A 16,114-nucleotide genomic window follows, 5' to 3' on the forward strand; every position below is an offset into this window, starting at 1 on the left:
CGGAGTACCACAGGGAAGTGTGAGAGGACTGTTGTTGTTCACAATATATATAAATGATCTAGTAGAAAGAGTCGGATGCTCTTTAAGGCTATTCGCAGATGATGCAGTTGTTTATACCAAAGTAGCAACGCCAGAAGATAGTAAGAATTTGCAGAACGACGTGCAGAGAATTGATGAATGATGCAGAGTGTGGCAGTTGACCTTGAACGTAAATAAATGTAACGTATTGCGCGTAGATAGGAAAAGAAATCCACTACTGTACAGCTACACTATTGACGACAGCATCTGCCGTAAAATATCTAGGCGTAATTATCCAGAGCAGCCTTATGTGGAATGACCATATAAAACACATAGTGGGAAAAGCAGACACCAGACTCAGATTCATCGGAAAAATCTTAAGGAAATGTAACTCGTCCACGAAAGAAATGGCTTACAAGGCGCTTGTTCGCCCGATTCCTGAGTATTGTTCATCCGTCTGGGAGCCCTCTCAGGTAGGACTGATAGAGGAGATAGAGAAGTTCCAACGAAGAACGGCGCGTTTCGTCACCGGATCGTTTAGCTGGCGAGAGAGCGTTAGGAAGATGCTGAACAAACTCCACTAGCAGACGTTACAAGAGAGAGAAGCTGTGCACCACGGAGAGATTTACTATTGCAATTTCGGGACAGCACTTTTCAGGAAGAGTCAGATAACATATTACTACCCCCCACATACATCTCGCGTATTGACCACGAGGGGAAAATTAGAGCCAGTACAGAGACTTACCGACAATCATTCTTCCCACGCACCCTTTGCGAGTGGAGCAGATATGGAGGGATCAGACAGTGGTACCGAAAGTACCTTCCACGACACACCATTAGGTGGCTTGCGGAGTTTGATGTAGATGTAGATTGCAACGATAGAAAAGTGTAGTGAAATGCGGGAGAACCTGCAGAGGATCGACGCTTGGGGCAACACAGATTATTGTATTGTATTGCTCATAAATAAATGGGAAACCCCGTTATTGCTCGAGTCCATTATTGAAGATCAGTCACTGGAAAGAGTAAAAACGGTAAACTATGTGGCATTTGATGTTCAGAGTAACTTTAACTCAAAGAAAGCTTGACCGGTTATGGAGTATTTTTCGTCAATCTGGGATGCTTATCAGGTTGGATTAATTGAAGAGACAGAAAACATACAACGGCGAGCGGTGCATTTCGTTGTGGGACAGTTTCAAATGGTTCAAATGGCTCTGAGCACTATGGGACTTAACATTTATGGTCATCAGTCTCCTAGAACTTAAAACTTCTTAAACCAAACTAACCTAAGGACATCACACAACACCCAGCCATCACGAGGCAGAGAAAATACCTGACCCCGCCGGCAATCGAACCCGGGAACCCGGGGGTGGGAAGCGAGAACGCTACCGCACGACCACGAGCTGCGGACTGTGGGACAGTTTAGTCAGCGTGAGAGCATTGCAGAGACGCTACAAGAAAGGAGCTGTGCATCACGGAAATTTCAAGAACGTATGTCCCAGACTCAGGCAGTGTATTACTTTTTCGCGCTTAGATCTCGAGAAATAACCATGAGAGAAAACTCAGAAAGATTAGAGCTCATACAAAGACTGAGGGATCGTCGTTCTTCCCATGTGCCTTTCGTGATTGAAACAGGCAGCTGGGGAAACCATAGTGGTGCCAGAAGTACCCTCCACCACACATCGAGAGTTGGCTTGCGGAGTACAAATGTAGCTGCTGGACGAACTATATGCGTGTCAGTATTCGTCGCGTAACTTTAGTTTTGTTAAAACACCGATAAATTAATAAAGAAAACGTATGACCGCTCTGGGCTATAGGAACTTATTTGATGGAGTTGCGATGGTCGTCCTGGAAGAGAAATGAATACCAATACAAATTGTAAATGACCACATAATTGTGTGTGATGTCCTTAGGTTAGTTAGGTTTAAGTAGTTCTAGTTCTAGGGGCCTGATGACCTCAGCTGTTAAGTGCCATAGTGCTCAGAGCCATTTAATTTAAAAACCTCATAATTGCACAATAACACTGCAATTAAGTTACAAGACAAAGTGCTGCTACAGGGTGTTTCAAAAATGACCGGTATATTTGAAACGGCAATAAAAACTAAACGAGCAGCGATAGAAATACACCGTTTGTTGCAATATGCTTGGGACAACAGTACATTTTCAGGCGGACAAACTTTCGAAATTACAGTAGTTACAATTTTCAACAACAGATGGCGCTGCAAGTGATGTGAAAGATATAGAAGACAACGCAGTCTGTGGGTGCGCCATTCTGTACGTCGTCTTTCTGCTGTAAGCGTGTGCTGTTCACAACGTGCAAGTGTGCTGTGGACAACATGGTTTATTCCTTAGAACAGAGGATTTTTCTGGTGTTGGAATTCCACCGCCTAGAACACAGTGTTGTTGCAACAAGACGAAGTTTTCAACGGAGGTTTAATGTAACCAAAGAACCGAAAAGCGATACAATAAAGGATCTGTTTGAAAAATTTCAACGGACTGGGAACGTGGCGGGTGAACGTGCTGGAAAGGTAGGGCGACCGCGTACGGCAACCACAGAGGGCAACGTGCAGCTAGTGCAGCAGGTGATCCAACAGTGGCCTCCGGTTTCCGTTCGCCGTGTTGCAGCTGCGGTCCAAATGAAGCCAACGTCCACGTATCGTCTCATGCGCCAGAGTTTACACCTCTATCCATACAAAATTCAAACGCGGCAACCCCTCAGCGCCGCTACTATTGCTGCACGAGAGACATTCGCTAACGATATAGTGCACAGGATTGATGACGGCGATATGCATGTGGGCAACATTTGGTTTACTGACGAAGCTTATTTTTACCTGGACGGCTTCGTCAATAAACAGAACTGGCGCAAATGCGAACCGAAAAGCCCCATGTTGCAGTTCCATCGTCCCTGCATCCTCAAAAAGTACTGGTCTGGGCCGCCATTTCTTCCAAAGGAATCATTGGCCCATTTTTCAGATCCGAAACGATTACTGCATCACGCTATCTGGACATTCTTCGTGAATTTGTGGCGGTACAAACTGCCTTAGACGACACTGCGAACACCTCGTGGTTTATGCAAGATGGTGCCCGGCCACATCGCACGGCCGACGTCTTTAATTTCCTGAATGAATATTTCGATGATCGTGTGACTGCTTTGGGCTATACGAAACATACAGAAGGCGGCGTGGATTGGCCTCCCTATTCGCCAGACATGAACCCCTGTGACTTCTTTCTGTGGGGACACTTGAAAGACCAGGTGTACCGCCAGAATCCAGAAACAATTGAACAGCTGAAGCAGTACATCTCATCTACATGTGAAGCCATTCCGCCAGACACGTTGTCAAAGGTTTCGGGTAATTTCATTCAGATACTACGCCATATTACTGCTACGCATGGTGGATATGTGGAAAATATCGTACTATAGAGTTTCCCAGACCGCAGCGCCATCTGTTGTTGACAATTGTAACTACTGTAATTTCGAAAGTTTGTCTACCTGAAAATGTACTGTTGTCCCAAGCATATTGCAACAAACGGTGTATTTCTATCGCTGCTCGTTTAGTTTGTATTGGCGTTTCAAATATACCGGTCATTTTTGAAACACCCTGTAGATGCCTACGACAAAAGCGCAGCTTGACTCCTATAGTCTTTAACTCGGATAGCGAACAACAGAGTACAAGCTCACTCATTAGTTCGATCGTGAGTGTTGTGGGATACCGAAATAGAAACCTTCTTTCCTCATCTCTGTGACAGTGTCGTGTGCATTACTGTGGTAACTGCGTTTGCCGCCACCAAGTGTCGTGTTTGTGCTGTTGTGGGTGAAGATGCAAACAAAACACGAGGAACATGGAGTACTCAGCATATAGTGCAACACGAGACGCCGACCTCAACGTCCCGGACTGACAGACGGGTCACCGCCAGTAAGGTCTCATCTGCTCTCCCCGCGAGGCAGTGTGGAGGAGCGTGGACCTTACCCTAGGACTAAGCTCCACAATATGCTGATAAGAAACTTTGCACTGCTACCTCCCAAGTCTGCCCAAATTTTGCTAAGTAAAATTTATTTAACCTTTAAGTTTCAAACCTTCTTCCTCAGGAACTGACACTACTCTAACTTGTATAAGCACTGGGATTGTGCGTGAAATGATGCACCACTGAAAATCCCAAGGGCATTTGTATAAATTTCAATTCAAAGTACAAGCAACAAAATCTTATGTAGAGAAAGCACTTTGAGAGTTACAATCCATATATAGTATGATTCTTTTTAAGAACTTAAGCAAGTAAAGAACGCCGACGGTATTCATTGAAAAATACCGAAAAGTAGTGAAGTACTGAATGTCAGCTAAACAACTAGGTACTATGTTTTAACTTTCTGGCCGGTGATGTTAACGTTGTTTTAACACCAATTTATATAACATTGTTAATAGGTTCAAATTACGTGTGGAGCAATCAGTGGAAATTTGAAAGACGAAAACACAAATAAAATTGTACAAACTGTTGACACATATAACCCTGACTGACAGAAGATTATGAGGAAATGAGCAGCATAATTTAAGTAAACGCTGCTGGCCACTAAAACCGTACAGGAAGGATGGAAAAAAATTTAGTTTTACGTATTGTTCGTATATGTGCAGTACGGTAGGAAGAATACATACTGGTATTACTTCATGATGTGTCCAGGATGCAAAAATTAGTACATTGAGCTGCCTCGTCTGCCAACAACAATGGCTTTAAGCTGGCTGGAAATCGACTCAAAGTCATGTCGGGTGACATACGGATACGTCATATCATGCTGTTTCAAGTTTGTGAGAGAATTCACTAGCCGTAGTAGTTACCGAGTAGTAGTGTACCAGAGATCGATGAGAGATCTGGAGAAAGGGCTGGCCAGGGCAACATTCGAGCACATTATGCATCGAGATAAATCAGGAGAGCGCTGCCATCATGTAGTCTTAGTTTTATTCTTGGGAAAAAGTCGCCAACGAGCTGACTTTATGACACAAAAACCGGTTTCAATAAGTCATCACTGTAATGGCAGTTGTCCACATTTTCGACTGAGCGAACCAGAGGGATTATCTTGAATAATGAAAAGTGAAACGAACAGCTGTATTGTAATTCAAACGTCGTTTATTCAAAACGTGTTACTAGTTTAGATATGCAAAATTGTCTTCTTCAGGCCCCTCTATATGAAAACATACGTAGCGTGATAGTTAAGTAGCCTATAATGTGAGTACTGGCAACGAAAATCACAGTTTGTGATTTAAACGGGAATAAATCACATCACTAAATTAAATAATAAAAGTATACTATCGATACCAACACAAAACAAAACTCGGCATTTAATTTACAAAGTTTAAATGTTTTATATACAATAACTACATATTCCAATGACGTAATGTAACCGAGGGGAGCCCACACGTACAACGAATTATACCAGAAAAGCAACAGAAGTCATTCATATATCTAACTGGAACACGTACGAATATCGGATGTACCAGTAATAAAATGAAACAACATAATAACATAAAGTCAAACGACAGGAGTTAACAAATGCAAGAAAACCTGATGAACAAACGTTAATTGGACAATACAAACCCAACGAAATAATATCACATATACACCAATGACGACCAGTACACAAACAATGTAAATCATGGCCTAGAGCCAAGTATACAAATAGCCCTGAAGTCACAAAAAACTATAAACACATGTTCCATTGTACAGAAGCCCAGTCATATCTCTGAAGTCCACGAACACACTAGCACAGCAAATATGTAACTCGTGTAAGTAAAGGACCATAAAAATGCAATATCTCCAAAGTAAGAACGATACTACTCACTAGTGTTTCTATTAATTACAGAAAAGGTACTGGCCATTAAACAATGTTGCCAACATGTAAAATCCACCATCAGTATCTGCCCACATCGTTAAAAGTACCATACATGTTAGATAAGGACGAACAGTTTCCGAAGAACACCTCTTGTGGAAAATCCTCTATTTATCTGTAACAATAGCCTATAAGGTAAACTAGTAGAAGTCAATCAGTAAAATCAATAAACACATATGTATAACATACAACCAAGAGACACATGCACATTAACAAACAAGAACAAGACAATGAACTTCAATGAGTCAATAAATTGGGGAACCGAGACAATAACCTTCACAAGGGAGGCAAACGCCGAGCACATCTTTTTATGTCCTCGCTAAAAGGAGGTGCCATTCATCGCAAATCGAATCCCAATCTACGTGAAATAATATTAGACGGAATGCGTAATTCAAATATTAAAACACTGAGTACCTAAAACACACTGTGATAGTGGTACACCAATGCAAAACGAACCCGTGCGCCCAAAAGGCACTTCGTAAAGAAATTCTCAACACTGAACCCAGTCCCAGTTACTGATAACCAGACGCAAAACGATACATTTAAAACGAAAACAAAAGCGGTAGTTGAAGTCATTCATTTTAGGACATACATCAGCCGCAACAAATTCACAACCGAACATTGCAAAACCACATACGAAATAGTAAAAGGCCTAAATTATATAGGAAACAAATAACACACTCATACGCCTTAAAAGCAGGAAGTGGTCGTGAAATATCTAGACTGAATAGTCCAAACAGCCATTCCAACACTACACACTGGGAAACCTGTAAGTAACACCCAATAACCATAAACTACAAATGTCCTCAGTAGTCCCTTGAAATATCCACAACTTCTATACGAATGCTAACCACCAAAATGAGCATTTTAGACAAGCACCACAGAATACCCTAAAAACATTAAAAACTTTAGAAAACTCTGACAACTAAATACATATCCACACCGGAAACAGCAGTTCATAACAAAGTATATGTACATGTTTAAAAACAGAGAACGACGAAACATTTGAATGCCTGCAAAGCAACGAGTGGCATACGGTGCAGTTCTTGTGTCTAAATAGTGTCATCCACCCTACCGGTGCGCCTCTCTCTGCTGCGAAGCAAAGGAAGCCGTAACAATGGTAGCTGTGGTAACAGTGGTGGTGTTCGAGACATCGTCACACTGTGAGTGTATTGTTGTGAGCGAGCCTATTTCCTGACTCAAGGTGCGTGACGTGGCTATACGATGCTGCACGGCTGAGCGAACTATATGCCTGTCATCTAGGCTGCTGGTCGCGTTTTGTCGATGAGATCCAGCACAGCGTTGAGTACGGCTTTCCTAAAACCAGTCGCTCACTACTCTTCGCCTTCTTACACGAGGCACAGAACGATCTTATTGCAAATGCGATTTATGAATAAGAAACCTTATACAGATTGTAGATGGAGCTACAGATACCAACTTTGTGTGACTGCACTGAAATGCTGATTATCTGCATGCCGTGTTCATGGTGCAGTTTTAATGGCGAGCAACCACATGCCTGTTAGTAGTTAGTGGCTTTAGTAGTAGAATCTTTTATTTAGCTGGCAGTACTGACGCTCGCTGTATTGCAGTCGCTTAATGAAGATTTTTGTGAGGTAAGTGCTTAATGAAATGTATAGGCTATTGTCAGGATTGCTTCTTACTCAGGGCCATTCTTTTGTATTATCTGAAGTCAGGTTGAAATTTTTTTTGAGCAGTCAGACTGCGTTGCGCTAGAATATTGCGGGTCAGTGTTGACATGATAAGAAAAAGTAAAGAGAAAGTAGACTCACTACGTTCAGTTTTACTCAGCTGTTGCAAAACGTAGAAGTTTCATCTTCTCAGTCATTCAGCATTTTAAGTAGAGATTCAAACATTTAAATAAAGAAGTTTCAACAATTTCAGCAGTGTTCGAGTGTCTCGCCAACTTTCTGGTCCTGGAGGGCTAGTGCACCGAGGGTAAGCTTGCGGGAGGCCCTACTCTCACTTTCCACGGACGTTTGTGTCAAAACTGATTGAATAGAAGTTCTAGGAAAAAAAAAAAACAGTTTCTAAGCTATTTCGTGTAAATGGTCAAGGTTTATCGAAACAAGAATGGCCACGAAATTGACTTAACTAAATTTTGTGGACTCAAGCCAAAATGATGTGTCACTTTCGGTTCCTTAGGCTTACACTCAAAGCATGACTGTCGCAATTCAGCAAAATGACAAACATGCTTGGTGACAGCATCAGTGATGGAGACTACAAATTTTGATCAGTTTTACAGTGTGAAGTACTGAACCAAATGTCTGCACGCTGCATCAATATGAGTGCTGCCCGGCACTTGAATTATGTCATTGATCTGTAGAGTATAGTGGACCCTAACAAATCGCATACCACTTGAAATTGAGCAACTGCCAATAAATGATCTTCCTCATAGCGGTGTCTACAAAAATCTCCCACCAGACAACCTATCACTTTGTTTCGCAAAATTAAACACAGTTTCAAAAAACTGTTATTTTTATTCATTTATGCGACGTGGTCCAGTACATTGTAATATTACATGTAGGAAGGTTAGCTTAAAATATTATTCGTAGAATTTTAGTTTAACAAATATAGTATGAATCTCGCGGTTACATCAGGTACATACTTTCCAAATACAAAATTATAGTGTATCAAGACTTGATAATTTAGTTAAATATCACTCTTATACCTACATCAATCTGTTAGCCTTCTTTCTTAGGTCCAGGATTTTCAGGACATGTATGAAATTTCAGTTCACACCAAAGAATTGTCGTATAAGTCAGAATCTTATTGAATAATAAAAGTTATAAAAATCTTTTGTGAATTCATGAACTAAGTGTGATTCATTGGTTGGTCATAGTTCTCCTTTTTCAGCTACCTGCTTCTTGAGGGTGTGCCTCTCTTTCATTAAATTACTACAGGCTGAAAGCAAGTGGACAATACATTACTCTCCTTCGTTACATGTGCACACAGCGTCTTCAAAAATTTTGAAAGGTTTAGAATAGACTTCCAATTCTCCATGGCGTGTTAACACGTCTGTACACTACGGTAATATTGGTTGTTTAATCGTTAATTGTTAATCGTCGACGCACCGTAGAAAAATATAGTTTCGTGTTTCCCCGTATTTAAGCGATTACACCACTCGATTTTGATGAGAAGTACTCGTTTATCATCCTCGATGTTGTTTAAGGTTTCTGCAGGAAAACAATCAAATCACTGCACATCATATTGTTACCCATTTTCTCGAAATTCAGTAAATGTGGTGCAAAAGCTTTTGCATAACCAGTGACAGCCTAAGGTATGATTCTGTTGTAGCTCATATCTTTTTTGGCAAAACTTGTGGGTTTATTGGAACAAAAAATAACAAATCTATTTCAGAGATAGGACTGCAGCCTGGTATAAGAGTTTGAATTTCACCTATGTAGTCTACCATCTGAAATATTTTGATGTATACACTTACTTGTGATCGAGGTTTTTCTACATTGTAAATTACTATAGTATCTCTTCAATTACGAACAATGTTTAAATCAGGATTTAAAATAACATGTTTTTTATTGATGCAAAAATTTAAAAGAAGCATAAATGTTAACGAATTCAATTATACATTTAAAAAAATTGGTGTGTTTCATGTCAAGTTAATAGACATTCTATGTTATATAAATGTCAAAGGCAGTCCTATGGTCCTACAGGTACAAAATTGTCACTGTAATTTTATCGAGGAGGAAGAGACAGTTGACTACGGAGGGGACTGATGACCATAGATCTTAAGTCCCATAGTGCTCAGAGCCATTTGACTACGGGGGACAGTAGTAGAAAGCTGCACACACAGGACATGGCAGTTTGTTAGTGAAGAAACGAGTTTTATTTTGTGGTAATGAATCGATGGTGAGTTCGGGGAGAAAAGTTGAAGCATTGTGAGAGTAGGAAGCATTTTTTGGATGTTGAGCAATGAGCAGCACGAAGATTTTGCCAGAGATGTGTGATGACATCTTTGTCATAAGAGTCACTGAATTTTAGGACAAAACAGCGTGATATTGAAGTTTTCAGCGGAGAAGAGGGCCTGATGGGAAGAAGAGGAGAAGAACAGAGGATAGAACGTATGCCAAGATCGACTCACAAGATCATCAAGAGGGAATGAAATATAACTCTGGAAGAACAAGAACTGTACGGATTTTTGTCAAAGAAGTAAGTGTGTACGGAAGAATAGCAGTGACAGTGTGTGGAGAAGATAACAACTACTTATTTGACAGAGAGGAGACTACTTTTCAACGTAATCCCCTTGAACATTTATGCACTTGTTCCAACGGGCTACAAACTGTTTAATTCTGGTTGCAAAGAACTCTTTATATTGATCTTTGAACCAATTTCCCAAAAACTTTTTCACGTCCTCGTTTTCCTGGAATCTCTACCCACATAGTACCTCCTTCCGTACACCAGACAAATGGAAATCATTAGGTGCTAAATCAGAACTGTAAGGGGGATGAGGCAGTACTTCCTAGCCCAATTTGTCGATGATTGCACAGGTTAGTTTTGCAATATGAGGACGTGCGTTGTCTTGATGGAGAATCACACCTCTCCTCTGAGATCCACGACGTTTCTCTCTCATGGCTGGCTTCACTTTGTTTAAAAGCAAATCCGAGTAGTATTGGCTGTTCATTGTACGCCGCTTTTCGAGAAAATGACAAAAAACTTGACAATCAACATCCCAAAACACCGTCACGATCACTTTTCCTGCTGATGTTTTATTTTGAATTTTTTCTTGACGGGTGAGTTGGTGTGCTTCCACTTCATGCTTTGTATTTTTTATTCTGGCGCAAAATAGCGAACCCAAGTTTCATCACAAGTTAAAATTTTTTTGAGGAAGTGCTCACCTTCTCTTTCATAACGTTCCTTTAGCTCTGTGCACACTCTCAACCTTGTTTCCTTGTGAAGCCGCGCCAACTCCTTTGGTACGTCAGCTTGTTACAGATAATGTTATGGAATGTACCAGTACCAACTTGAACCTTATCAACTATCGTTTCCACAGTCACACGCCGGTCGGCAAGAATAAAGCCATCAATTCGATTGTCAAGTGAGGGAATTGAAACTGCAGCTGGTCGACCAGAACGGTGTTCGTCAGTCACTGAGTCGCGACCATTTTTGAACTGCTCTACCCACTTGTAAAAATTTACACCATTCATACGTCCATCATAATGTACTTTAGACATTCTAAAGTATATATTCACTGGTTTCTTACCTTCAGCAAGTAAAAAAAAAAAAAAAAAAAAAAAAAAAAAAAAAAAAAAAAAAAAAAAACGAATGCCGGCCGCGGTGGTCTCGCGGTTCTAGGCGCTCAGTCCGGAGCCGCGCGACTGCTACGGTCGCAGGTTCGAATCCTGCCTCGGGCATGGATGTGTGTGATGTCCTTAGGTTAGTTAGGTTTAAGTAGTTCTAAGTTCTAGGGGACTGATGACCACAGATGTTAAGTCCCATAGTGCTCAGAGCCATTTTTTTTTTGAAAAAACGAATAACAGAACGGTGTTTAACTAATGTGGACGTTTCAAGTGGACTCGCCATTTTGAAATGTATTTTAGAGGTTATAAACAAAACAATGTTGATACATCAACTGATCAAGACTCATCCCAGTGATGCCAACTTAAAGCCATAAAAGTACTAACAGTAAGAAACTCGCTAACAGGCTTGAGAACCTGGAAAAACTCCCCTGCCTGTGGCTTGACTTGCCTATCTACCGAGCCTGGTCTCTTGTCGATGGACTTGCCAGTGTTTTATTGACTGCTGGTGGCAAAAGTTACCAAGGAGTAATTCAATCTTTTAATTTGACCGTACTTGAGAAGTCTTTGAAAAAAATTCTTTGTTTCTTTATGCTCCGAAATAAATGCGTGGCAAACTTCCCTGTATAATTGTACATCTTCAGGGAAAAGCAATAGTGGAAATTTGAATTTTTGTAGAAAAAATGGTAAATAATGCAGCTATGGATCAGACGTTTCTTAGAATATAGAAGGGCTTAAAAGGCACCTACTTTGTAGTAAATCTTTTTTGGTCAGCTTTACTGCGATGTATCTCAGAAACTACAAACCCAAAAATGACAACCCTCGCAAATTTTATAAAAAAGCAAATAGACAACATGCTCACAAAAGTAACCAAGTAAACCAAATAAGAAGAGGTCAGGCAAGTTAAACTTGAGTTATGTTTTGTCACGACAAATTTTATTGGCAGCTTTGTGTCCCGTTTGGATCTAAACTAGTGAATCAAATGACACAAACTCACAAAAGGTACACCATATGAACTATTCAGCTGTCTTGTCCAGGTTTGCAGTTTTACCACCGTTATACGCTGAAATACAGAACTTTAAACTTGGCTGCAATTTTTAGAAATGTCGCTTTGTCACTCTTCACTTCCCAGGCTCCTACCCAAATTTAAGAATAATGAAACTGTGCATCTGTCGTTGATCTTTTAGCAAACTTGCACACAAACTCTGAGCATAATTTGAGGTAGTTCATTATGAAACAGCCGTAAAACTACATTAGCTTTTATTGAATCACCCACAAATAACTTACGGGCACCTAAAGATAATGGAATTATGTCATACCGTGTCGTGCTAGACGTATATTGGTAATTAATGATGACTGAAGCAGAGCGAACTGTTGTAAAGGACTGGCTGCTGTGACCGTGCGGTTCTAGGCGCTTCAGTCTCGAACTGCGCGACCGCTACGGTTGCAGGTTCGAATCCTGCCTCGGGCATGGATGTATGTGACGTCCTTAGGTTAGTTAGGTTTACGCACTTCTAAGTTCTAGGGGACTGATGACCTCAGATGTTAAGGCCCATAGTGATCAGAACCATCTGAACCAATTTTTTGTTGTTGTTGTAAAGGAAGTGAAAGGATAGTTCGAATGTACAGGAACTGCCAGACAGTGGCAAATGTACGGATCCGAAATGTAGTTAATTTTGTTAATGATAACTTTTGTGTCAAATGCAGAACTCGGCTACAGTGAGGTACTTACCTGAGCTAGGCTAATAAAGCAAGATCCACATTTGAACTAGGTCAAAAATACATATTATATCATGAGTCATCCTTAATTTTATACAACTGAACTATGGTCGACTGCCTTACCTGAAAATAATTCATATTGCAGATAAATATACAGTAAGGAGAGTGATGTGGACTGCACATTTAAAATATGAAATGTTTTTCATGGCAATACTTTTGATGAACATTATTTTCAATAAATTAGTATAAACAAGAGCACGTATTTGTCTATTATCAAACAACTTTGTAATAAATAGATCTACGTGAAACATAAAGATATATGAGACACAAATTCCCGTCTGGTTTAGGAATATACTCAATCAAAAAGCAGATGAACAAAGGCATTATTATTTGCAGTATGTTCTCCAAGCGTTTTTGCTCTCAGTCACGCTGCAGACGGTGTTGAAAGGACATCCAAGTACGTACGCAACATTAGTGAATCTTCAGCATTTAAATCTCTTTTGATTCACAGCGCTGCAAACCCAACTGAATGTTTTCCGTTTTTACTGACACTAAATGTACTTCATTACGAACATTGGTATGTATGCACAATTCAACATAACACACAAAAGAGAAAGATAGTGGTCATCATCACACAGTGATGTTACTGTCGCGTCTTGTCCGCACAGACATAGTTTATGTCACCTTTTGCTACAAAGTATCCAGATTTTCTGGATATTGTTCTAGAAACATTATCTGCACATTCTCACGTGCAGCGTCTCCACTGCCAGGAAAAACAAGAGAAATCTTTTTATCACATCGATTACGATTAAAGTATAGCTTCAAAAACAACTGGATACAACAGAGTAATTTAGCTTTGAAACATGGAAACTATCATAAATTCAGGAAAAATATCAAAATTATTTAAAAAGGTTCCGCGTTCTATATATTTATGCGAAAATTATCTCTCGTCAAAATAATTAGTGATCGAGATAGATCTCAGCAAACGACGAGGGTTGATCGCCAACGTTGTTTACAATGTAAACCGGTGCAGTGACGTAAAAACCACTTTTGTATTTCGATTGTCTATTCTAGTTGTGTAGGTATTTCACAACCTACAAAACTTTTGAGTTGCCTATTCATTCGTGAAACGCAACTAATAAATGATGAACAACGCAACGCCATAATGCCGCTACCACTTTACGACCAAGTAATGAAGCAAACAGCACCTCACTTGAACGTGTAATTCTGTGGCAAGAAGAAGCTAGCGCGTTTCGCACTTCAGCGGAAACAACATCTCTGCGAGCGGCGGTCGGCTGCTGTTTATCGCGGGCGCTGACGTCTGTGGATCGACGGAAGTCGCATGACGTCACAGGCGACGGCTGTGTGGCGCCAGACTCAAGTCGAGTGCGCTCCGCGTAGATATACATCACGCGACGGCGGGTTGAGGTTAGGATCGTCATCTGCCGCTCGTGTTTCGCCAATACCTGACATATCATTTTTTCAGTGGTAATGGGACTAAAACTCATTGGGCGCCTTTGTTTCTTTATAAAAATTGACTCGCAGTGCGTTGGGATGTTACGTAAATTTCGTTGTTACATTAATCCGAACGCTCGACGTAGCAGAGGTGGAAATTTGCCCTGAACAGACAGCACACTCTAGAGCATATCTGTGTCTTGTTAATTAACGGTTGAGTTTTCTGACACATTCTACGCGACGCTGATTCTTGAAGAAGAGAAACGGCTGCTTTTTCCGAAGCTTCAGTTCAAAATTTGTTTTCTCTCAACCTTTTTTCTTTTTTGTGACCATCTTTTTGGGTGTGCGAGCCCGGTTAGCAGACGACCGCTTCAAAATCTCTCTTCCCGCCGTTCCCTATAGCCCATTTGGCATTTTCCCCAGCGCAGCGCTGCGCGCCCGCCGCGTCCTATAGCCCATCGTTGTTATCGTCCTCGCAGCTGCATAAAGTGAAACGGCGCCGCTGGCGGTGCGCAGCCACGGTGGAATAAAGCCGCGTGCGACAGCAGCGGCGCCCGGCGCTCCGCCGCGCCCTCCCCTTCTCTCCCCCCTCCAATCGATTCTCGCTGCGCTCTCTCGCTGAGACAGCGCGCAGCGTGTACTCACACAAACGCTGAATTGGCTACTATATAACTTTTGCTTAAGCTCAGTGTAAAAAAAAAAAAGTCAGATAAAACCTAATGCATGTTGAAAATTGGTACAGCTTGGTTCTGGACTGGTTTTCAACTTTTTCGCTGGTGACGTCACGGGTTTCTTTGGCTGAAAGAGAGCAGATACGGCGGAGGGATACATTGTTACGAAACAATGAAGAGCTACTGGTGATAACGGCGACGAACGGTGTTTTGAATTGGCAACGAAGCTTATCATTTTGTGGTTTTGGCAGGAATGGTGAAATGCGTGTGGAGAGAAATGGGAGCGGGCCGTGTCGAGTGACGGCAGCAGGATCTCTGCGAACAGCGAGGCACCGTTACTCGCGGGGAAGCGACGCGGAGCTGCGCCGGCCGAGCTGTGCCGTGGCGCGCTGCGCCGCGCTCGGTGCTGGCGGGTCCCCCGCCTCCGCACTTCCCCGCCGCCGGTGCCCTCCCTCGCGCCGTGCCAGGCAGCCCCACACTCCCGGCCGGCTGGGGACGAGCCTAGCGGCGATCAATGGCGGCGAACTAGCGAGCGGCGGAGCGGCCCCAGCAGTACCGACAGAGCAGCAGCGCCAGAAAAACAGCGGGCGGGAGAGGACGAGGACGAGTAGCGAGGGCGAGGGCGGGCGGGCGAGTGCGCGCCGGGACGGGACGGGACGGGACGCAGAGCAGAGAGAACAGTCGAGCAGCGGCAGCCGCTGCGGCGTGGCGTGGCGCGGTGCGCTCGCACGGGCAGAGCCGCGCCGCGCGGCGCAAAAAGAGAACGAGAATAAACGGGGCTAAAGCGGAGGGGCGGGGTAAAACTGACAGCCGGCAGCGACCCACCTCGCCTACACCCACCCCAACCCCTCACGCGAGAAGAGAAGCGACGCGCAGTTTCGTACTGGCGCGAATGAGAGCGCCGGGGAGGGGGGGAGAAATCCTGCAAAATGACAAAAATAACCCTTAAGGGTTTATGAGGAGAAAAAGCAAAATTATATCTGGGAACTTTTGTTCGTTTTACACAATTGAGTTTGGGGCTGGTACACGCACGCATATTGGAAACTGTTACCGTCAACTTCCAGCTTAATTCAGGAAGCACAGTAACACTATTAATTAATGAGCGTAGG

At 42.3% G+C, this 16,114-nt stretch overlaps 1 protein-coding gene across 1 annotated transcript in view; it reads left to right on the forward strand.

The window, feature by feature from the left end:
- The window catches only part of LOC126267804 (uncharacterized), a 51,596-nt gene extending 35,808 nt beyond the window's left edge, over positions 1 to 15,788 (forward strand). The window contains exons 2-3 of the mRNA XM_049973109.1: positions 15,257 to 15,612; positions 15,673 to 15,788. Of these exons, the coding sequence (XP_049829066.1) occupies positions 15,257 to 15,612; positions 15,673 to 15,788 (472 nt within the window). The remainder of the gene's footprint in view (positions 1 to 15,256; positions 15,613 to 15,672) is intronic.
- The last annotated feature ends 326 nt before the right edge of the window (positions 15,789 to 16,114 follow it).

Source organism: Schistocerca gregaria, chromosome 4 (genome assembly GCF_023897955.1).
Source record: "Schistocerca gregaria isolate iqSchGreg1 chromosome 4, iqSchGreg1.2, whole genome shotgun sequence".
NCBI classification, from domain to species: domain Eukaryota; kingdom Metazoa; phylum Arthropoda; class Insecta; order Orthoptera; family Acrididae; genus Schistocerca; species Schistocerca gregaria.